Below are 23,816 nucleotides of genomic sequence, written 5' to 3' on the forward strand. Positions count from 1 at the left end.
AGCATGGCTGAAGAAGGCTCAAGGCCCAACTGATTCTTTGTCAAGAGTCTACCAACATCACAATAAGAAGGAGCTTATAAATGAACTCCTTTGTTCTCCGACAAGAACTCTTGGAGCAGCTTTCCATGGGCTCTTACAGCTAGGGAATAAGAAAACAATACTATCAGTTTGAATTTAATACTCAAACTCGCTCTGTTTCCCAGTGCAAATTGCTAGTTTACACCTCGTTTTTCAATACAGACTGATTACAAAAGCTACTTTTAAGACCTTTTTCCAAAAAGTTAAAATAGTGAGCAGCTTTTTAGAACAGAAGAACAAGGGAACTGAAAAAAAAGGCCTTTGGAGGAAGAGACATGCAAGGCTGCCAGCAAGACAAACAAGCCAAAGGTGACATATGGCCAAAGAAAATCAAACAGACGTGCTAAGAGAAGCTAGAACCAAGGTGGTATAAAACATGAACGCTAAGGGAGCCTGATGAGATGCAAGAGATATACTCCAGACAAATGCAGAAAAGCAGCAATAAAGCTTCCAGCATTCATGTGTGCATGTGGAACAGGGCAGAAGTCTGTACCGTAACTTCCCATTCCCTTTTAGTACCTTCCTGAAGGGCCAACTCTGATGACTGTGTAACAGAGGGTGAAGATGGTGGCTGTGAAGAAAGGCTTGGAGCAGGTGTCCTTACTGACGAGATCACAGCAGAGGAAGCAGATGTTCCAGCCCCAGGCTTGGTAAACAGAATGCTCTGGCTCACAGAGTGCACAGGCTGTGAAGAATCGATGCCACCTGAAAACAACAGCAGAAAGCAGGAACACTTTGTATTTGCACAGACAATTACACAACGCAAGCAATCACATTTGATTTCACAATAGCTACAAAAACAATACAGTACTTCAAAGAGAGATGTCTTCAAACAAGTATATATGGGGAAGTTGGATGGTTAAGTTAAATACCTATAATGTTAAAACTCCATTTAAATGAACAAATTGCTCTGACAACTAACAGCAAAAAGGAAGCATGATGTAGTAAGATCAAGATTAAGCAGAAGCTAAATTGACCCATTTTTGATTCATCCCCACAACTGCATGCTTTCACAGGTTCCCCTCTTCCCAGATAAGAGGAACACAGTCCATGTGGGATTGCTCCCTCTAAGTGTTCCTCCCACGGGCAGGAAACCTGAAAGTCAGCTGTGTAATAGACCAGTATTCTACCTCCCTTGAAGGGCTGGCACTTTGCAATTTTGGGACTCAATTATGAGACCCATATTCCAAGCAATCCGTTTCAATCAACCCTGAGTATTCCACAGAACTTTTGATGTGTTTTAAACATCTGGACTAGATATAATCTTCTTAAAAAAGTCAGATTAATGCTTTGAGAGATTTAACACAGTCCAGTTGAAATGCCTATTAGATAAGGACAATATAACTTCAATTAAGTTAGCTTTAAGAGGGTCACTCTTTGTTTATAAACTGAAAAAATTCATATTATGATTCTTTCTAAAAACCCTGACAGATGAAGCTGTTAAAAACAAGAATTGAAAGGAAATGGTTTTACCAATACTACTCAGTAAACAAACACGGAAATTAAACAAGAACAAAATTCACTGTTTGTATTTGTAGAGTACTTATTTAGGTTACAGAATTCACTAGAGAATGCACATGTAATATTAACTTTGCTTTCTCTGCACATATAGCAGTGTAGTTCCTACAGTCCCTGTCTTCCTTAAATAATGGAGTTTATATCTGAAAGGACTTTATGGGGAAGTTGAAGCTTCCTTTAGAGTGGGAAGAAGAAGAGGTGGCTTAAAATGGTCTTTTTTTCTAATTTACCATCAAAATTAACACATACATTTTCACCACCTTAACAGAACTTCTATTTATTATGCAGTTTTCAAATATAACATTGAACATATAGGGCTTTTTCACAAGTGTTATCAAAACTAAAATTTCTCCGAAGTACATACACACAGCATTTTCTATTGAAATGTACTTGCTACCACCTCTGCTTCTACACATTATGTCTTGTAGACTCCCCATGGAAGCATCAGCACCTGTCAGCAGAAAAGTGCTTGTTAGGGTAGGTACACAGCTTCCTGAAGCAAGATCTGCAAGACAACAAGGCAAGTTCTTTGTGACATTAGTGTGCTTACCCAGGTTTTGTAGCAGAGAGTGTTGCTTATGGGGTTATGGTATTTTCCACACTTCAAGTCAATATACCAATGCTTGCAACAAGCACTGCTGTAGAGCATGCTAAATGCTATAATGTCAGTGTCACATGTTCAAAGCCAAAACCAATTTACATCCAGATTAGCTGAAGATGTAACACCTTCCTGCCAAGTACCAGTACCTATTCTCAAACAAAAGTTATCCAAAATACCCTTCAAAGTTACATGGATCCTTTATATGTATTGTAAGAAAATGTTTTTAAACTCTGAGCAAAAAAGTAACATAATTTATTCTTTGTACAAAAATCCAACCTGCAAAATTACACGTTAAACTTTATTTGATGACTCTGGAAAGTTCTCTAAAGTCGTAAGTAACCAAGACCAAAGGAAACAATTGGAGAAAGTTAATCTTTAAAAATATATTGCTAGTAACTACCATCACTAAGACAATCCGTGGTTATCGTAATTATGCTATCAACTTTTTTTTCCCCTTGGCCAGTAAGAAGATTGCACCCTGTCATATAAGTAGTGATCAATTTAGGATGGCGTATTTTAGCTCAAGACAAAGCTGGACTGAACACCAGTTTAGAGTACAAGTTTCCCATCAGTTTATCCAGGGCAAGCCCCATCAGGCCACACAACATTTCCACCAACTGATATTATGAGAAGCCAAAAGCTTTGTCAGGCTGCAATACATATAAAACCCAATCTCAGTGACACAGTACTTTGTCTTTCACCTTCCACTTCTCTCACCTTTAATGTGCACTGAAGTTTTCTCTTGTGCCTTTCAACCATGAACATCTCTTGCACTAAAAATGACCAAGTATACCACTTGGTTACGAAAGCCAGGTACCAAGAAAGATCTACAGCTAAAAGGTATGTTACAGAAAGAATCTGCAGAGCTGTGCAAATTAGCAGTGTAATTCATCATTTTTCCTATACACTATCACTTAAGTTTTTTATTTAATTATTTAATTTCCAACTTGAGACCTACAGGTAGTAGTTAAAAAGCATACCACCACAGTAGCTTCTCAAGTTTTCAGAAGATGCAAGAACCACCCCTTTTGAGTTGCTACAGCTGCAATCTTCATTTCCTGCACACACCCACACCCCCCCCCAACAATTTCTCCTGAGAGATTTACCACCTCCCTGCAGTTTGTTTTTCAACAGCATCCTATCTTGCCAACTTTCTGTATCTTGGCTGCAGTCTGTCCCCTTTTTCCAACCACACCTATATTAGCAGATTTACAGGATTATAGCCTACATTCCTATGGAACTGGGGCAGCAAGGACTTTAGATCCTGATCTGACATAAGGGGAAGTATGTGCAGGAGATAAAGAAATTAAAGTGTCTCTTGCTCAGGCAGACTGCCTACAGTTACAGGACAGTAAACAAGATCCAGGAAGCAAAGAAACCCATACCATATACCTTCAGGAGTTCTCAGTCTCTCTCTCCTCAGGGAGGAGACTAGTAAAATTTAGGCATCCTGATTGACATCCACACTGACTGGAAAGCACCAAGAAAAAAATCAAAGTGCACTGATTTCAACTGAAATAAGCTGGAAAAACATTAAGGAAAGCTACTGACCTAGAAAGACAAAAAGCCTTAGTAACACAAAATGTGTTATTTACATAGCATGACAGCATTTCTGGACAGATTTATACCAAAACTGTTCTACTGAAATATAGAATTTAAAACTAGAAGACAGTGGTTTTGCTAGCTGAAACCAGTCTAAACCACTGGCTTCTATTCATCAAAACAAGTCAACTTCCAGCAAAAGATTCCTCTTAAAATAAATTTCTTTTCTTCTAGTGAAATCTCAGCAAGCTTCACTGAAAATACTTCAGTGATTTCAGACAGTGGCTGCCACAGTTTTAGAAAAAGATTTTGCTGCAGTTCTACATCCTTAGTACATGACATACAGCAGCTCAGGGGTTTGATCTTAACAGAGTCAGCATTTAGGGGGGCTTTCCAAGGCCCTACACAAATTGGCTTCTTTAAAAATCCAATTGTAAGTCCAACGTTTAGAACTTTTCTGATTCAAGTAGAAAACAATTCAGAAATCACCAAACTTCTCAAAAAGCTCATGCCAGCTTAAGTTTCCTGAGTAAGTCCTGTTTAAACACACAGATTTTATTAAAAACACGGCATTCTTCTACATAAAGAGTGTTTCATTTTCATCACAGAGAGCTTTCAGTGTTCAGTGACTACACAAAACCGCTATTGAAAAATACATTAAGACAGTAGCATCCTGAGTGATGGTCTTTCGAAGATTTGCTTATTTATAATTTAAGGATTGTAAGGGGTCTTATTTCACAGCATAGCACCAATTATAGCAAGCTATCTTATTGGCACTCTGACTAATAGTAGGATACCATATAAATATTTTTTTTTACATGAACAGTCACAGAAAGCACACTTAGGAATTTCAGTATATCTTAAAATTTTTTTCAAGCAATTTTGCTAAAAACTATGCACAGAACAGACTACAACGGCTTTCCATCATTCTTTCCTTCCTGGAGAACAGCAGGGAGGACAAAAAATTCAGAAAAATTCCTTCTTACGAATCATTCGTCATTTCCTTAAATTCCTTGTGTGTTGTACTCAGATACTTTCCACGGACGTACAAGAACTGGCAAATAATTTTCAGGATCCAACTCCTTTTTTTAAAGGCTGCAAACAATTCAAATACTATATATAAAATTACTCCATCTGAGAACAATAAGACTGCACTCGGAAATTTAGAAAGCTTATCAGTATTCCAAAAAGTAAATCAATTATGCCAGGACCAAACAACTACTTGCCATCTTTTATTTGCCACGTGTTGTAGCAAATGAATTTTTAATATATTTTAGCCAAAGATGTTGACTTATAGACTAAAAAGTCAGATATTATTGGAGGCAGACTGTTTAGCCCCAGACTTCAAAAATGGTGTAAGTCTTCAGAATTTAGTAATAAAACAGCCTGGCTCTTCCTTCAGCCTAGCTACCAGTTTCTATCTTTATTTGCTCTTTCCCAGTCAGTAAATACAATCATTTGTGTGCCAAGGTTGAACCAGGATTCAGAGGGAAGAGAAAAAAGTTATTCTCCAGATGGATCAGTTCTACAATCCAGTCCACTGTGCAACAAAGCACAGGGCATGCTTATCTCAGCAGCTTTACAAGCTCTGAAAGAGTCTGAATGTGGCTGAAATAATTATGCCTACAGTCTGGCAAACAAACCAAGTACTGCAATATTACTCAAGAGTTAACAGAAACAGTGGATCAGTGTTTATTTTCTTAACTGCAAAGTGTGTACCTATTACGCACCACTATCACAGCCAGTTCTATCATCAGCTCTTTGAAATTCAAGCATAATGTTACTACTTCTCCTTGAGGCCATGTATTAACTCAATCACTCCCTTAAGAAGAGCAGCGAATCGTTCAGAAATAAGACTATCCATTGCTCACATTGCTCTTCATGGTCTGGTCAGCTCTACTGTTTCACAGTTGTTTCTTATAAAAAAATTACTGTTATGAAAAAAATCATATATTTCAAGACACCTCCAAAGGAAATAAAATTAACAGGCATTTAGTTAAAAAACTTCTGTAAATAAAACTAACAGTCTGAACAAACAGTAACGCATTTTCCTATGACTACTGCAAACCTAACTATTCTGGCACAATACCTGCATTCCGTCAAGTCCAGCTGTAGATTCTGTGTTCAACAGAATCAATTTTTTTTGGCCAGAGTTTTAAACCTATAGTCCTTGAAAGAATTCATTTTTATGCTCAACCATGAAATGCCGTTAACTTCAGAAGCTTTTCAAGGAGCTCCCTATTTTTCTTTTTTAAACAGTATTTTGTTTCATGTTTTTGAAATATTACAGGAAATGACACAGAGCACCTCATAGACACAGAATTCAAATCTACTAATATTCAAAGTACTAAAACTGAGCTGAAGGATGACACTCTACATCCTAGTCTTGGGGGAAGAAAAAGCAATATTGAAACTAACTTCAACCTTGGTATGGATTGGATGAGCTTGATTTAAGCTTAGCTGGCTTTCCCAGGCAAAGCTTTACCATCATCAAAACCGTGATCTTTCCCAAGTCCTTTGTCTTAGAAAACCTTAGCTACAAGGACTCTTAAAACAATTCTAATGTTAAATTCTAATCTGAAATATCTGGCATGAAAAAGGAAACATTCTATAGTTCTCGAATATCTGTCTCAGCAGAAAAAGCAAGCCATTACTTTTGCACAGCTTACAAGTCAAAACTGCATGAAGTCAGAAAATTACCAGTATAGAAAGAAAACCAGAATTTTCCTGCACATCCTATTGCAATCAGAGGAAGAGCAAGATGTTTCAATGGAGAGGCACTCCCGCAGCTCTCATCTCTTCCATTCTTCCTACCAAGTACTGCCCCATGAACTCAGTTTTCCCATGAAACAGAAACTGCATCTGCTACAGAGGACTGAGTGTACTTGCCCTCAACTGGCACCTTCACAACTTCCTTCTTTATAGCTACAAGTTGTTGCTTACAAAAATCAGCTAAAACCACTGAAATTGCTCTCTCATTCAAATGCTTATGAAAAATAATAATTAAAAAAAACCCCAGTTGCCTCCAAACCCATGTAGGCTTCTACTTTTTCTGAACTTTCTGAAGAGTGCATGTGTGCTCACTTAGGTAAAATTTAAAGAATCAACTTAGATGACAGCTTAAAAAAATTGTCTAGCCAGAAAAGGAAAAAAGTATCTTTGTGATTAATAGAGATATTTCAGAAATTACACATTCCTTCAAAACTGCATGAAAAAAATTCTCAAGGCTACTCACCCCACCCCCACCCCCAATAAACTAAAACCATCCCCCAAATAGCGTCATCTTCTGTACCTCTCAACAGAAACATGTCAGTGATATGATTAGCTGCTATTGTGAGGACTGTGATAACCAACTGAAAAAAGTTTCAAGAATGAATAAGGACAGAATTCAAAATTGTGATCCAAATTTCACATAGTGAACAAGTACAAACCAACAAAAGTACACGATTTCTGATGTTCCCCAAACACATCTGGAAGTTCACTGTCCTTTAAATAATACCATACCTGTATTTATTTGGTTGTTTACTTTAGCAACCGATCCAGTGAGATTCCTGCAGAGGCTGTCTTGAATGGACTGAGCAGATGAAATAGTTGTTAATGTTGTATTATATCCCACTGGACCATGCTGTTGAAGTGAATGAGGTACTGATGTACTCTGGCTAGAAAATGTATTTGTCTCTTTGAACTGTCCAACAGCAGGTAGAGTCTGGGAGGTAAATGCCTGCCCATACACACTGCCAGCAGCCACAGGAGGATAGGAAACATTAGGATACATGCCACTAGAAACCACGGGCATGGTGTAGTGATCAGAATTAAGGGGAAATCCCTGAGATGCAACTGAAGAGCTGACAGAAGTGCTGTAGTGATTACCAAATGCTGAATATGACTGCTGAGCACTTGTATGCAAGTAGGATGCAGATGATATTGCTCCTTGAATAGGTCCTTCAGCTGACCCCACTGTATGAGCAGGAGTTTTGTTGTACAACTGCTGTGATTCCTGTGTATTCAACACATTGGTACCCACAGAAGGTGTCATAACATTTTGTGCTGGTGCTGAATAGTAAGTAGGGTAGTAACTGGCTCTATACTGATTATCCAAATGTGAAGCAGCAGCTTTACTGGGCACTTGGGAATAGTGTCCTGAGGGCACACTGTAGCTTGGAAGATGCGAGCCATAGCCAGAGGGGAACTCCATCCGACTCTGCACAGGACCTGAAATGAAGAGAAAACATCACATGTATTAAAGGTGCATCTGCTAGTAGTGCCAATGGACTCTCTACTTACTCTAACAAACAACTGGTTTCTTCTTGTTTTCTGTCACTGTTTTTGAGGTCAGCTTCCAACAGCAGAAAGAGAACAAACCAACTATAATGCATGCAAAATGCAGTATTTGAAGGAATTTGCAAACATACACAGAACTAAAGGAAAAATTGATTGCTTCCATTATCAAAAGAAGTTTCCATACCAAGATTGTATGCCTCACATTTGTACTTTGAGTATTTTTAAAGAGTTTTTAGGATGTTAATATTTAAACAAATAGTGAGCAACAGTAAGCACCAAACTGATGTTTCTAAGTGTCTGAATACAACAGTATGCCTTAAAGAAACTAACTAAATATGGAAAATGAAAAGCTGCAGTCAAACCAATATGTCAATATATAAAAATGCAGGTACTCTTCTTTAAAAATCCTCAATATGGTGACCAAAATATAGTGCTGCAGGGCAGTTATTTTTGTCTTCTGTGTTCTTTTGTATTATGCTTTTATGAAAACCAACATTTTTATGAAACTACAGAGTATCTGACAAGGCACTCCATTTCTGTTTATTGCCTGATTCTTACATCAGGTATAAGAGATGTTGGTGTCGGAGAAATGGACCTCCACTGTCACTGCAACTGGCTCTGCAACATTAGAGGTTAATTACATACTGGTCCAGCAAGGGTCAAAAAGTACTTGTTGTTTGCTAGAGACCGAATGTTAACGATGTCCAACTGATCAAAGGTAAATCTGGAAGTTCTTCCTCAGGTTCTTTTCCTGAACCCTACTTTTATTCTCTAGTGAACCATAAATGCATTTCCTTGATAACTTCCTTTCATAAAATTACCACACCCTACTGCTTACAGTCACACTGAATGACTATGGTGTTATTTCCCAGGCCTTGGTGAACAGGAACACAAGCACAGCACTTGGCCACTCACAAACTGAACAGCACCTATGATAATAATGAATTGTTGATTTCCCTCCTTATATTTACAATGATTACAAAATGTAAATATTACTTCTCTTGTCTTGAAATTCTGAAAAGTCACTGTTTCCAAGGAACACCCAGATGTTCTATAATTAACTTGCAAGGCATTTTAATAATGAATTTGTTAATGGAATCCCGTAAGCAAGGAACATACTGCCCAAAATTGCTTCCTGATAAAATTAAAAATGCCTTGTCTTAATTGACAACCCAGAAAGTTGAGTAGAAGAGAAAGGAGCTAAAAAATGAACAGCAGTAACTTGGACTGTTGGGTCAAAAGACAGAAAGGCACTTTGGGAGAAAGCATAAAGAGCTTAAAGAAAAAATTACAACCTGAGTTTTGAGGATAGTATGTAACTATGCTTCTGATTCATTATTTTCTTGAAAAAGTGGGAGCTGCTTCATAGAGCTCTGTAGTTTATTCTCCTTTAAAGGAAAATGATTTTGAGTTGGCAAGTCATTAACAGCTACGTGAACTTTGGCAAACTTTTGACCTGCTTTTTTAAAATCTGAAAGAGCCAACTCAAAAATACACCAATAACTTGTATCTGTTGAGGTTTATTGCTTTAAGCAGTTATGTCACCTAAGACGGCAAGAAAAGATGTCTTCTCTGAAGAGTCTGTGTATTTGTTTTACTAAAATATGAGGAATAAACCAACTGAGCAGGTATAATTTAGAAACTGGCTTAGGAGCACCTGACTTCCAAATAAAAGGTTGCGTATCAAATCATCAACTGCAAAGTCTTACAGTATCTAGCTCTGGTTTAAAAACACACACCATAAATAAAGACAGATTAAATTAGCAATACAAGGTATCAGTCTCTACATTACAGAAAGCCCGAGTCATCTTTATTTGCATTTTTAAGTAGAAACATCTGTAAGTTTAAAACTATACATGAGCACACAAGAGTATAAATCCCATGAAGTCCCCCACTAAGACAGACACACCTGACATTTGAAAATTTGTATTTTTTATTTCAAACTCCTGGTCCTTTAAAAGCAAGTTTTACAATTACAGATGAAAGATTATTCCCATTATCTGAAGTGAGTTTTTTGCCCATTTGATTATAAAGAACGTGAGTAGAAAGTAATTTTTGTACTGCAATTAGTAGCTGAAGCTACTAATGATGACTAGATAATTGGACAGTTTTCAACACTGGAAATCTGGGTACATCTTCAGTGTCATTTTGACATCCGGTTAATTGCACAATCTGTCCTGATGTCTCAGGTACTCCACTTTCCTCCCAAAACACCTGACAAATCTCTCAAAAAAACTCCACAAGAGGAGGTGAAAACCTTAGCTGCACAAAGAACTGCTGAAACGCCATCTCAATAATGAAATCAGCCAACCTCTCCTTCTACAGACAAATTAATACTTTATAATGTTACAATGTATAACTACACAGGCATTAACAGCCGAACCCCAAAAGCTGTATCACTTTTTAATGAGGGGAAAAAAGCCACCACAAAAAAAAAAAAAAAAAAAGCAGCAGCACTATGGCTATACCACTATGTGAAATAGTAAAGCTTTACTTGCTAGTGTCATGTTTGCTTGGTTTTTATGTCCATGCGTTCTCTCACCTGAATAATTTAGCCATCTGCCATGTACCCTACCTACATGTAGTCTAGATACCCTATAACACCGACTTCCTCTCTAGCCAAGAACACCTGATTTTCTGTAACTTTTAACATCCTTTTATCCACCTCCAGAGAAGACTCACCACAGCTCCCTCCCATACCCCTCATGGGATGGCCAGGGGACAGCACTACCGTGCCTTGTTAATTGCTGGCAAACAAGCCAGCAAATCAAGCCACTGCTGAGCTCCCACAACAGCTCAGTCATGGTATTAATGTCTAGCTCCTTCATTCACCCAGATTCCCATTTTCATAAAATATTCAGGGATTTTGTATCTTTTGGACCTCTGTCCTCTTTATCAAGTTTAATGAAACTATCCAAAAGATCCAAAAAGATCCAAAAGTCTGAGGAGGGATGGAAAACAAGGCTAAATAAATAACATCATAAGAAAATTATGGCCCCAAAATGCCAATGGTAATCTTACAAATCAGTTGTAGACAACACTAGACAAAAATCTTCTGGAGAACCACGGGGATTCAACACAAGTATCCTCTCAGCATTACATTTCAATACATTAAATTGTTAATGCTGAAGCCTTCCATCACTACTGGAAAAACACATCATCTTTTAGTACCGATTTAACAGGCAACATTTTATTATGCTGAAACTGGGAGACGGGTCATTTTCCACTTAGATACAAAGCCACCTGTAAGGCTACTACAATAAAAGCTTCTCAAGCTTGTAAGACTTTATTCAGAAGAACAGTATTTTAAAGCCCCAGACTTAAGAACATCACCCCAGATGAGGGCGGCTTTTTTTTTTTTAACCACGTAAATTTAGGATCAAACTGAGAGCACTGTAGGAAAGAATAAAAAAAATGCAAACAAGATTTTTTTTTTTTTTAAAAAGACTTAAGTTATACTAAAACTAAAGTCTCCAAGGGTCTGAAATGGACTTGGTGATTGGGGCTGGGAAAAACTTATTAAAAACAAGGCTGAACATCCTTTTTAATACCACTATATGTGCAACAGGTTGCTTGCTTTCTGCAAAAGCAGCCCCTCTTTCATCAGATCCCAGTAACTTCAAAGTTTTACCTGAAAAATCCACATTTTATGAAATTAAAACACAGAGCACTCTAAACATCTGAAAGGATGCACTAGTGTTTTCTTTCAGCCAATATAGAAACAGCTGTATTCACTTAAGTATCTTACATTTAAACTCCATTATACTGACATAAAATTAAATCTCAAAAGCAAAGACAATCTTCTTTGTGAAATTTAGTTTCTATCGGGCAGAATGGAAATTTCCAGTAACAGAGGAAGGCTACACTCTTCCCCCTCTACCACCCCTCCTATTACAATTAAAACAAACAAAAGAAGCCTCAAATCCTGTGTTATAACTTTAGAAGCTTAGTACTAAAAGACAACAGATAAGCTAATCTAAAAATTCTGGAATGCTATTGCTAAATGACACAAAATGACAAATTCAGAGTTCTTGCCTACAAATCATCAAATACACATCCCTGTAAGATATCTTAAGGAACACAGAAGCCAAAGTTAAACTGAGTAGTTAGAAAGTTATAAAATAAAGATTCAAGACTATTACTGAACAGTAATTAAAGAAAAAGTTTCGCAGAAAATAAATGGTCTACTACAAGGTTTTAAATGAGTTGATTTTAAGAATATTAGCAGCAACATGGAGTTAACAAATGGTAATGATGGACTACCGTTTCATTCAGTTAAAAACACAAGGAGAACATTGCATGTCAGTTTCTATTTGTTTCTGTCAAACGCACTTCCAGGTTATTGATGCTGTAGTCGCTGTGTCCTAACAATGACATGTTTTTTCTACTGAAATCCGTAAGTTGGCATTTTGTGAGTAATTTTGACAAAACTCAGCATTACAATACTAAAGTTTGGACACGTTTGAGGCAGTAGTATGTCCCCAAGATCTACCTTCCTTTTCATTCACTTCAGTGACTTTTGCATTATCTGGAAACTGACTCGAAACCTACTTTATAGGCATGTAAGCGCTTACCGCCTAACTACCCCTTTGGAGATGAGAAATATTGACGCGTAAAAAATTTTGTAGGTCAGTACCCTGCGTACTGATCTGTGCAGAAAAAACCCGCTTCTGCACAAAACAGTCAGACTACAAAATAAAGGGTTTAACAGCGGGAGCTAAAACTCTGTGCAAGCAAGAGGCCCAATTTAGATACAAAACCATCATTAGGTGGGGATGAAGATCACACAGGCATTCTGAAAAGTTAACGAGGTGTATTAATAAAGAACTGATTTTATAGCACACCAATTCAAAAATGAGGAACTGCACGCTAATTACTTTAATTCATAGCACAGTTAGTCTCGACACTTCTCCACCTGAAAAGCACGTCGGTATTTCGCGACTTTGAGCTGTTTTACCTTTGTTTTTCAGTGACCCACGTTCCACGGGTCCCACCTCGTTTATTCAACCCCAACCCCCAGATCCAGCTGTGCGAACGCCTTACCCACCTACTCCTTTCAAGTTCCTAAGCAGCTACGAAGTAAAGCAAGCACTCTCACCCTCAATCCGTGGTTATCTGCCCACACTCACCCGCGACCGCCAGAGCCCAGGCCTGGCGGAGCCTCGGCCTCCAGAGCCTTCCCGAAACGCCACAAAGCAGCCGCCGCGACCCCCGGCAGACCCAAATTCCCGAGACGAGAAAGAAGCGGACGCCCCCCTCCCTCGCTCCTTTCGCGAGGCGGGGAGAGGCTGCGCCTTCTTAAAAGTTAACTCCGCACGTAGCGGCGGTGGGGGGCCGGGACGCCCGTTTCCCAAGCGGCTCCGGCCGCCTTCCCAGAAAAAGGGCTTCCTCACCTGCCGGCTCCGCCGCGGCCCACCGCCGGGCCCGCGTCCACGCCGCCCCCCGCCCCGGCACCCACAAGGCCCCCCTCCAGCCAGGGAGCAGCGCAACCCGCCCCAGGGACCCGGCGGGCGGCCTCTCCCCGCCTCCAGCGCTAGGCCCCGCGCAGGCCGCCGGCCCCTCACCGTTCTGGTAGCGAGACGCGCCGCCCTGAGGGGCCGCGGCCTCCCGGGAAGGGCCCGGCCCGCCCGGGTAAACGGTGGCGGCACCGGCGGGCCGCGGCGGCAGCCCGGCGGGCGCGGACATGGCTTCTCGCAGCGCTTCCTCAGCTCCGGCCCGCTCCAATTCCGCCGCCTTCTCCGCCCCGAACGAGCAGCCGGGCGCCGAGGGTCGACAACGGGCGGGAGGGCCGCGGCCGCCCCACGGGAGCGGAGAGGAGGGGAAAGCAGCGCGCAGGCGGGCCCGAACGCCGCTCCCGCCGCCGCGGCCCTGCGGCCGTTAACGCCGCCGCCCACAGCGGCCCCTGGCGGCGCCTCGGCCGCGCACGGCCCTGCCCGGCCTCAGGGAGGCCTGGCGCCCCGCCAGGGCCTCGGTTCGGGCCGGGGAGGGCTGCGGCAGGCCGCCAGGGCCTCGGTTCGGGCCCGGGAGGGCGACGGCAGGCCGCCCGGGCCCCGCCAACCGCGGGGAAGCGCTCGCATGACCCGCTTCGTGACAGGAACGGCCTGCGCGGCAGGGACAAGCGGCCCGGCCCGGCTCGGCCCGTTTCGTCTGTGGGTGACGGGGGTCGCATGCCCCGTCTGTGACCCTGCACGGCCACGTACATATGCTGTACGTACACCTCCCATCGTTTTGCCCAGTTGAGGCTTTTCTGCCTGTACGGATAATATTTGCTGTCTGTATCGTAGGGATAGGTGGACCCTGGAACACACAGAGGGAATGTGTGCGCTCTACACAGGGGGGAAAAGGCCTCACCAGGTGAGGTGAGAAGTGACAACTTTCCCTCTGTAATTATTCTATATAGAGGCAGAAAAGCCTCGGTGAGGCAGGGTGAGCTGAGGCAAGGCTTTTCTTCCTGTACGCTGTGTGTATTCTCTCTCTCTGTAGTGTGTATGTACTAGCTATATAGACCGAAAGGCCTTGACAAAGAGGGGCAAGGCTTTTCAGTCTTTGTACAGAATATATACTGTATATTCTCTAAACAGACAGGAAAGTGTTGGCGAGCCTCCTCTGTTGGCTACTATTGGCAAAGGATCTCCAAATGCTTTAGCGCTTCCCACAGTCAATCACACGCTAAACCGTATTCATTTTGACTGTTTGTCTGTCTCTACCACCTATCTGTCGTCTGTCATTCACTCAGACGCTCTTCAAGACTGAATTCATTGCTCAGGTTCTTTTATCAGGTACAGAAATCAAAAGCACAGTAACATACACCGGTCCTTGTATTGTCAAGACCAAGTCCAACAACACTGAGTCACCTTTACGTGTTACATATATTTCACCGCTTTCTTCCCTGTTTGTATGCTGGTTTTCCTACTGGTTATTACGCATGTCTGTCATGAAATACTTTAATACTTTTTTTCATTACTTCGTGCTTGTATGCTAAGCATATGGCCCAGCTCTGACTGTTACTGTTGTTATGAAGCATGCAGAACATCTTTAAATATTGGAGGAACTGGCTGTATTTTAAAGTTTCTCAGCCTTTGCACTCCATCAAACTATGCAGAGGCATCTTGCACAGGCCTCCCTTAGTCCTTTGAGAGACTGTAGATCCATATCTGAAATAAATAGTTACTTCTCTATGTCCTAATAAGCTAGGGCAAGAAATAATGGGCTCAAAATGCAACAAAGTTCAGGTGAGCTATTAAGAAAGGTTACATTAAGATACTAAAGGACTAAGTGACATGGGAACCCTGCGGAGTTGCCGTAATTGCAGGGCTCTTAACAAGGGTTACACAGACATGTTGAGAGTGAGATTGTTATCCAGCTTTGGTGCAAGTGACCTCCTGGAGTTCCTCCCAGGGCTATATTGTTGTGACAGGGTTAACGAATTCTGCTTTTAAAGCTGTTCTTCCTTCTTCGCAACCCATCCTCCGTCCCACACAAAGTACTTGTGTGAAATGAATGCATGACAGCCAAATAATTCAGAAATATGGACGATCAGTTGGTTTGTCTTTTCATTCTCTGTGATGTAACTGCTTCCTTGTACCACAACTACATTTTGTCACAGCATGATACACACGTGAATCTGTGTTTTAACACGGGTTTTTTCCTTTCCAAAGTCTTGTTTCTCTAAATCCTTGTACTGTGAGACTATAAATATGTCCTATATCACACAATCTGTGAAAATTACACATCAATTTATGATCAAGCACAAGGGGATATATATCATTGTGCTAAAAGCAAGAAGAGGCAACTGGGAATTTTCCCATTATTTTGAATGCTTTTACAAAACCTTCTACATGGCTTAATTAATTATTTTCTGCAAGCAACAATTACACTGTGGTTAAACCCATTCGTTCCTAGGAAATCCAGATGTGTCGGCAGCTAGAACACAGGCCCCTAATGGAAATCCACTGTCAACTCAAATCCATTAATTTTGTTTTCCTCATTTATAATGAATCTGAATGCATTAGCAAGAAATGAGTATTAATGTCTACTGTTTATGTTATCACGCAGCAAATAACACATGAGCTGGCTCACCTAGGGCATTGCTTCCACTTAGCCTGTAACAAGCTTACTGGACTAACAAATTCTTTGGCCGGTTGCTGAGGCTTAATCACTAATAGATTTCTTTTTACTTTTGGTGCAGGAAATTTTGCAATGACAGAAAAAGGTCCCTCTGTCATTTGGGTTTGGGGGAGCAAAACATGAAAGTGAATCTCATTAGCTGTAATCTGATAAAAGGGACACTAAATGTCCAAACCTAGAGAGCAAAAGTTATTTTTGCAAGGAGGAAAATCTGGGAGCAAAATCATCATAAACTGAGTTAGAAATAATTTTGAGCTTTAACATAACTAAGCCAAGTCTCTTCCACGTTGCCATACATTTCAGAAGGAGAATGCCAAAATTAGGTGCTTTATAATCGCCATCAACAAAATATAGCTGTGGGTCACCCTATCTCACTAATAAATTTCTAATTATTCTCCTGCTTTTCTTACAGGAAGTGGGCCACTTCAGTGCAAAGTAATAAATCTTCACATTTTCAGAATCAGAAGTCCCAAACTGTGTTAACATCACTGTATTTGGGTAAGTTGCCTGTAGTCACTATAGTGCGATTGCTTTCCAGAATGAGAAAGTCAAAACAAGACTCTTGATGTCACTGTAAAGTGTGCCTCTGCTTGGGTCACCTCTGCATCTGACTGAAGGATAAATCCCTGCATCCGCTGGGTGAGATCTGTATGATACTTCATTTGTAGCTGGCTAATTAGTAGAAGAGGCCCCAGGGTAGTCATGCTCCACTTTAAATAAAAATCTTTCAAAGATCTAAAACCTACCAGAGAAAGAGAAATCAGTTGTGATGCAGCTCAGCTTTCTTACACATGTACAGATTTACTTTCCATGTAGTTTATCTTATTTTGTATCCAGGTAACTCCAGAGGAGTTCTGTGTCTCAGCAATGAGCGGGGCTACTGTTTGACTGCCCGAAGAACTTGGCATGTATTCAAGTTGGGTACGCAACACTGAACTGTGCTAATTTTTGTGTTTGTTTTTTTTGTCTTTCCCTTTCTTTTCTTCTGGGGTATCTATACCTGTATTGGAAAGGCTCAGAAAGCAGCAGGATCTGCCTGGCTGCGGTTTCACCAGTCCTAAGGAAAGCCTTATGCATGCACATTCCATATGGACATCATCTTTACCAGTCCCTGTGCAGATTATAGGATAAAGGGGACTGTCACTGCCACTGCCAACCTAATGGTGGCGATCCAGCCACCTTTGACTACCTTGGCATCAACAACAGTCTAATTGTCATCATCCTAGCATGGCTGTAAGTGATGTAAGAGAATGATTTAGCTCTTTTCTGGACCAAAGTGATAAGCAGTGCTAAGTGCTACAGCTGATAGTTGCTGGATGCAGCTAATCATTATGACCTCTGGGTCTGAGACTTGAAGTCAGAGTAGTTGCTCCATTCTGTAACCCCTAACAATGAGTGTCATCCCTATTCACAGTGTAGTCTATAATTTCTGTGATACCTCTTCAAATCTGGAAATATGACATAAATTCTTACTTAAATTGATAACCCCTGATTGGCAATTATGTCTGGTAAGCCTCCTGAGTATGCGGTGTAGATAAACATATATATCTATATCTAGGCTTGTAATACTCCTGGGTGGTTTCATCAGCTGCAAACTTCAGTCTATGGCATTAGTACTTAGAAATCACCAGGCAAGCTATGACTCAGGAAGAACCTTGGCTGTATCCAGAGATCTAAATATTTTCATGAAATTGTCTTCAAAGAGAAACTAGTGGCAAGCTTTCATCTGACCTTGGAGGACAGCTAAACAAAAGCGAGAGAGTCTGGGGATTTTTTGCAGCTGGTGTGCCACATCCCAACTGTAGAAGCGTAGCAATGCCGTGATCCAAACAGGCCTAGCTTAAGCTCATGAAACCTTTTCAGTTTTCAGCTATTAAAGTTTTATGTTTTTCCAGTAATTTTTATAAGACCTGTAAAACTAATAAACCCCTGAAAGATCTATTACTCTCTGGCAGTTTGATATTTTATAGGTTTTCCATTAAGATGGAGCAATGACTCATCTAAACCACTGGAGCTCCCTTCTTCCTCCTGTGGCTCCAGATGTGCTGCTTGCCGCCAAAGCAAAGCTTGCCATTACTTCTAAAAGAGAAATGTGCTGCAAACATGGGAACTTTTGTCCAAAAATAGTTTCTCAGTTTTTCTGGATGTCTACGTCACTGGTCCCCATTGTATCTTGGGCAGTAAGAAATCACAGACCCAAACCAAAAGACACAGTTCCTCCCCTATATTATATGACTGTGCAGGCTCCACTATGTGTGTTCACCATAGGTCCTGAGGAGCTCAGTCACATGGTAATACCCTTGGCTTCAAAGGGTTTCTCATACGAATGATGGCAATGAGATAGGCTCATGTGAACTGTAGATCAAACCATCCAAAACTTAAATAAAAGATAATTAAACCATTGAAGCGCAATTAAAACTTGAAAGTACCATGCTGTGGATTAGCAGCTTAATGCTGTAAACCTCAAGGACTTTGCAGTAACACTTTAGAAACTCTGGGTTTCTGTGTACATTTGAAACAACATAAGAAGCTGAAATTGCCTCTATCCTTATCTGAAGAGACTGCTGCCCTCTGAAACTAGTTGAAAAATTCCTCTCACAAGATGTTTTGGCAATATTTGGGAAGGTTGTCACGCTAATTAAATGTTATGGACACTGGCTGACCAGGGCCAGATTATGCACTGACTGCCTTGCCCTCTTCAGTAGGACTAACTCTGGAGGAGGCACATGAAGCTCCATGCTGATAGGAAAAAAAGGCATCACATAAAGTGACATATTCTCCCTTCACAGCCCTATAGTTGTAGTACCCCATCAAGTACTACTTATTTAAGGTCAGATTTTTTTCCTGAGTAGCAGTGCATTGTTTTGAGCTGAGGGAACCTGGAGAGTGCATTTCGTTGTGCAGAAGAATAAATAAATCTAATTCATAAAAAGCTTACAGATTGATTCATATAACACTATGTGCATGAAAAGAAGTAAGCAGTAATGCTCAGTTTCATTTCCAAGCACAAGCTAAGTAGCAGCATTCGTGGAGAAAGACACGTTTGTTTAAAATCTTTTCAGACATATAAACCATCCATCTAAAAAATCCTTTTGTGCTTATAGTTGTTCTGAGAGCCTTACCAGTCTCAATCTTACTTTGAGCTTTTTAAACTGTGGCTTTTTACCTATCTGTAGCTTCTTCCCAGCAGTTGCCTCCTATTTTAATTTCATTCTTCATAGTGGGTGAAATTTACCTTTTCTTTTTACACCACTGACTTCTGTTGAAATAAGTGGTGGCACTGTAACTTCAAATTCACGTAAAGAGGAAGCAGTGGAGTGAGCACCTTTGTTTAGCACGGTTTTTGCTAAGACTGCAACATTTACTATCCCACGACATCGAATTATAAAAATAACAATAAAAGTCAGTGACTTCCTTTCAGCAATAAAGTGCCTACATAAAATATTTTTCTAACATAGAATGTAAGTTTTCATATGCAAGGTTCTAACTTTTGGTGTGATGCTTTTGTTTGAAAAAGAAGTGAAAATAGGTCTCCGCCATCTTCTCTTCTAAGAGCAGCTTGTGATGTGTGGTTTCATGTTGTACTGGAAATAGTCCAGATGCAGATCACACCTGCAAAGACAAAGGGGAAATGTTTTGTTTACAAAAGAACAAGTAGCACAATCTGTGGCATTATTTCATGAGGCGAACTATTTTTCTGTAGATGCTTGCTATGACTTGGGACAACCAGACATGGCTGCCTCTTAGCCCATAGCCAGAGGCATCTCTGGTTTTTCTCCTCTTATGACCTCCACCTCATTGCTTTCATTGTAACTGAGAACCCAGTTTGGGATCGGTTCTAGAAGTAGATGAACATTTGCTGACAGATTATTTACCACCTGCAAAGATAGCAGATCTGGCCTGACACCATTTGGAAATGTGATTGAATATTTTCGGTTTCAAAAGTGCTTTCTTTAGCACTTTTGACTGCTGTAGAATGCAAAATAAGGAAAGGTGACGAAAGGACTGGTAGCGCCTGAAATGCAACTAAGTGATTCATGTTGGGTTCAGCCCCCATCACCCTTCTTTTTCTCCTTGATGTCAAAAAGCCTTCTGTTTTCATATCAGGCTGATCCAAAAGATCTGTTTATTTGTTTTCATTTTGGCCAGAAGATCAAACCAGCCGTTTTCTTGTATTCCTTTTTGTATGTAAACAAGTCTTCTGCTTCAGAAACATGTGCCCAAAGTTAATCATGTGTTTAAGTGCCTTCTAGATTAAGGATGTTAAGCATATGTCTGAGTGTGTTCCTGTGTAGTTTCCGAGTGCAAAATGCTGCCAGAAAAATCAACCGGACAAGCCTCATTCCCCCAGTTTGCTTGTTCCTAAGAGTGGGGATTATGTTTATAGGAGATAAATTAACCCAATGTGATCTGAGGTCTCTGAAACTGAGGGGAGCGCTCCCACATTCACCCTGAGAGTCTGGAGCTGTTCAGGAAGCAGTGAACGCTGTCATGCAACAGTGTTTTTCCTTTCCAGCTATTTTCTTTCCAGCTCTAGGCTAGACTTGAACAGGGCAATTGGGGTTAAACTTAGCCTTCCTGTTCAAAATTTCATGCTGTTAACTTCCTATAGCTGTGACGACTTCTGTTGCTCTTTTTGCGCAGTGTTTGCTTTTTATACACCAGGGTTGTGTCACAGGACCAAAACCTTTATGTACATGCGGGGTGGAGAAAGCAGAGAAATGAGGGACCTCTTTCCCCATCTCCTTGGAGACCTGTGAGCAGCTGAGAAGCCTGTGCTCAAAGATTTTATTTTACTGTTCCCCAAGTAAATGCATTCATGAAGAGACCTGGTCAAGCACAGAGGGGACCATAAATAAATTGCCCCCTGAGAATAGACACAGGCATTCACATTTCCCAGCTGCAGGAGCCATAACCAAGAAGCATTCTGCTAGTTTTGGACATGAATCTATCCCCAGGATTCCCATTTAATGTGCTGAGGTCATTAGTTCTTAAGGATTTCAATTAGAAAAAAGCACTGATTTTCAACAAATAGCAGGGAATAAAACTGTATATTTTTAAAAAGAATTACTTTTTAAAATTTTGATCATTTGTTTTCAGAATTTAAAAGAATAATGTGGGACTTCCTTAATTTTTTTTTCTTCCATTAGCATATAGCATGTCAGAAGGAGCGTACAATATGGCAGCATTACTGGCAATCAAATAACAGGAGAATCAGTATGATGTCCCATATTTGAAATAATATTTGAACTGAAGCACCATCGCTGGTGATGCTGGTTACTAATAGTATATAGGGGCTTTTACTTGCCTAGTTTGACAGGTTGCACAATAGTTCAGAGAAAACTGATTGCTCTGCAATCTCTGCAGCAGCTTCCTCCCACCTCGTAAAGCCCCCAGAGATAATCCTGCTCTCTTTGTGATGCAGTGCTCTCTTTGAGTTTTGAGGGAAAAAAAGAGAATCAGTTTAGATTTAGATGGGATTTTCCTACCTGGGAGAATATAATACAGGTTAAAAGAGGAGTTTTGGTGGGGAGAGAGGTGGGGGGGATGAAGAGGAGAGTGCTGCGGGCCCTCAGCTTCAAGATCACATCAATGCTTAACACTTTTCTAATTCTTACTTCAGACTGAAGAGATATGCAGCTATTTTCAGGATTTTTTTTTTTAATTCTACCTATTAAGGAGCACCAGAATCCAGTCCTCTTGAAGATTTGATCCCCTGGTTCTTCAAGTCTACTTAGTCTTTCCAGGTGCAATGAAAATAGCATTTTCTCTGCCTTTTCTACTTCGCAGTGGAAACAGTCTACATTTCCCCCCCCCCAAATACTGTTCATCTGCTAAGCCTTTCTATATTAATCCAGCAAAAAAGCTACATTTAAATGTAAATGGTGAATTGTTTGAGGTTCACATATCTGGCTCTGATTGTCTGGCCAATGACTCTAAACTGTGTTGTTTTTCCAGGCTGTGAGACCCTTGAGACAGGGCCTGTGTCTCCCTCCAGGTATTGTAAATGTCAGTCACACAGAGAGTGCTCAATAAATAAATAATGCTGCTTTTGTTAGTGCTGTACGATGTTTCCCTTGCCAGAGAAATTATAGCGGAGCAGAGATCAAACCCCATATGAAACAAAAAAAAGAAGTACTCTGATTTATCTATGCACAGGACAGGAAAACATGTAAGAGCGCACTCCTGCACAAATTCAATGTGACTTCTTTTCTTCTTTTTTTTCTGCTGGAGATTGAACAGTTGGTCTGTTTTAACGTTCTTTAGCAGCCTTCAGAGAAAATGATCCTGAAGCTGCAAACAGTTGCGGACTGGGGTAATGCAAGCACGGATATAATGACCAAGATTAGGAATGAATTCAGTAGGCAAGTTTCCTTCCAAATAATGGACTTGACTTGATTCAGGAAAGTCCCAAAACACGTGCCTGACATTTAATCTTGACTTCAAGAGGTAAGCGGGTGCTTAAGCTGTCCTGAATAGCAGCCGTCTCTCGAATATGGGGGTTTTGTGCTGTGCCCAGCAGTGGCAATGGCCAAAGGGAGTGCAGTGGGTATCCAGCGGCTCAGAGGCTTATGCCTATCCTGTGCGTGTTGAAAACACTGTACTTCGTTCTGTGCACACTGATGAACCCAGCTCCAGCCTGCTAGCTACAGATTAGAGTTGAAATGTTAACAGCATCTCTAATCTCTCTGCTGCATTTAGTGCACTGAAATCCTATGCATCTCTAACCTTTCTACAGAAAGTACTGAAGCATTCCCCCAGTTCTTTGTAAACTGTTGCCTATCTGGAAACTATCCACAGTACTTCTATAACTTCATGCAAGCCCTTTTCTTTGCCAGATAAAGCAGAGAATAAATTCTTCATTACGAACTGCTTAGAAAGTAAGTAGACGCCTTTTCCAGTTACCCTGATAAAAGTCAGGAATTCAGTAGCATTACACTGGCATAAATTAGTGCAAAATTAGACCTGATACCTGAGTCGAGCCTTGGAGCAGGTCTTCCCACAAAGGACCCTTGGACAGGGCGGTTCGGCGAAGCCCCGCTGCCCCTCTCTGCAGCTGGTGGGAAGGATTATGACCCTCCCATTGCCAGATCCTTCTGTAACTCAGGGGCCAGCCCTCACTTCAATAAAGGTAAACACTGCTGTGCAGCATTAGGACCAGTACCTGCTCCTAGCTGGTGCCTTTTATTGCACAGGCCCGTGGAAATGTAGCGAGAGGGTGGGAAACGAAAATTCCTCTGTTCGCTGCCTTTCCCCCGCGCAGAGGCTGTGCGGCCACTAGGAGATGCTGCTGTACGCGGAATCCACCCGGCGCCACGCAGGGCAACGAGGAAGGAAGAAATAACTTCCAACCAGGCTGAGCCATGGCACATTTTTTTTGGGTAGGCATTTAGAGGGGAAATTTGAGACAGAAATATGTACGAGACTGTTGTGTTGAGCGAAACAGTAACTCACAGTTTGCAGTCATTTGGGAGGACTACTTTAGCACTTAAAAAAAGGCATTGCCTTTTAGTTTGATATAAATTACTAACCCAGGAATTTACTTCTCTGATCTAGAATATTGACTGTTGGGATTTGGGTAACAAAAAGATCTGTGTTTCCGTGTGTGGAAGGGTTTAGCCCGCTCGATAGTATGACTTAAACATACATTGAAAAAAAACTTCCAGGA

General features: G+C 40.9%; 1 protein-coding gene and 1 long non-coding RNA gene across 9 annotated transcripts in view; one reads left to right on the top strand and one right to left on the bottom strand.

Moving 5' to 3' along the window:
- The window catches only part of SEC24B (SEC24 homolog B, COPII coat complex component), a 51,799-nt gene extending 37,954 nt beyond the window's left edge, over nucleotides 1–13,845 (bottom strand). For 3 of the 8 annotated variants that reach the window (XR_007507769.1, XR_007507770.1, XM_049814863.1), the window contains exons 1-4: nucleotides 13,585–13,845; nucleotides 7,244–7,951; nucleotides 1,961–2,101; nucleotides 598–783 (exon numbers count right to left, since the gene is read on the bottom strand). Coding sequence is in view for 6 of the 8 variants with exons in the window: in XM_049814863.1 (XP_049670820.1) it covers nucleotides 598–783; nucleotides 1,961–2,101; nucleotides 7,244–7,951; nucleotides 13,585–13,705 (1,156 nt within the window). In the remaining 2 variants the exon portion in view is untranslated. Of the gene's footprint in view, nucleotides 1–597; nucleotides 784–1,960; nucleotides 2,102–7,243; nucleotides 7,952–13,149; nucleotides 13,169–13,584 lie in introns of those variants that run through there. The other 5 variants (XM_049814858.1, XM_049814859.1, XM_049814860.1 and 2 more) reach the window with 5 other exon arrangements.
- A 203-nt stretch (nucleotides 13,846–14,048) lies between these two features.
- On the top strand, nucleotides 14,049–18,052 carry LOC126044847 (uncharacterized). The gene is made up of 3 exons (XR_007507795.1): nucleotides 14,049–14,227; nucleotides 16,560–16,645; nucleotides 17,161–18,052. It is a non-coding gene; the product is annotated as an uncharacterized LOC126044847 (long non-coding RNA).
- Nucleotides 18,053–23,816: the final 5,764 nt, after the last annotated feature.

The sequence above is a fragment of the Accipiter gentilis genome, chromosome 12, assembly GCF_929443795.1.
Source record: "Accipiter gentilis chromosome 12, bAccGen1.1, whole genome shotgun sequence".
Lineage (NCBI taxonomy): Eukaryota > Metazoa > Chordata > Aves > Accipitriformes > Accipitridae > Astur > Astur gentilis.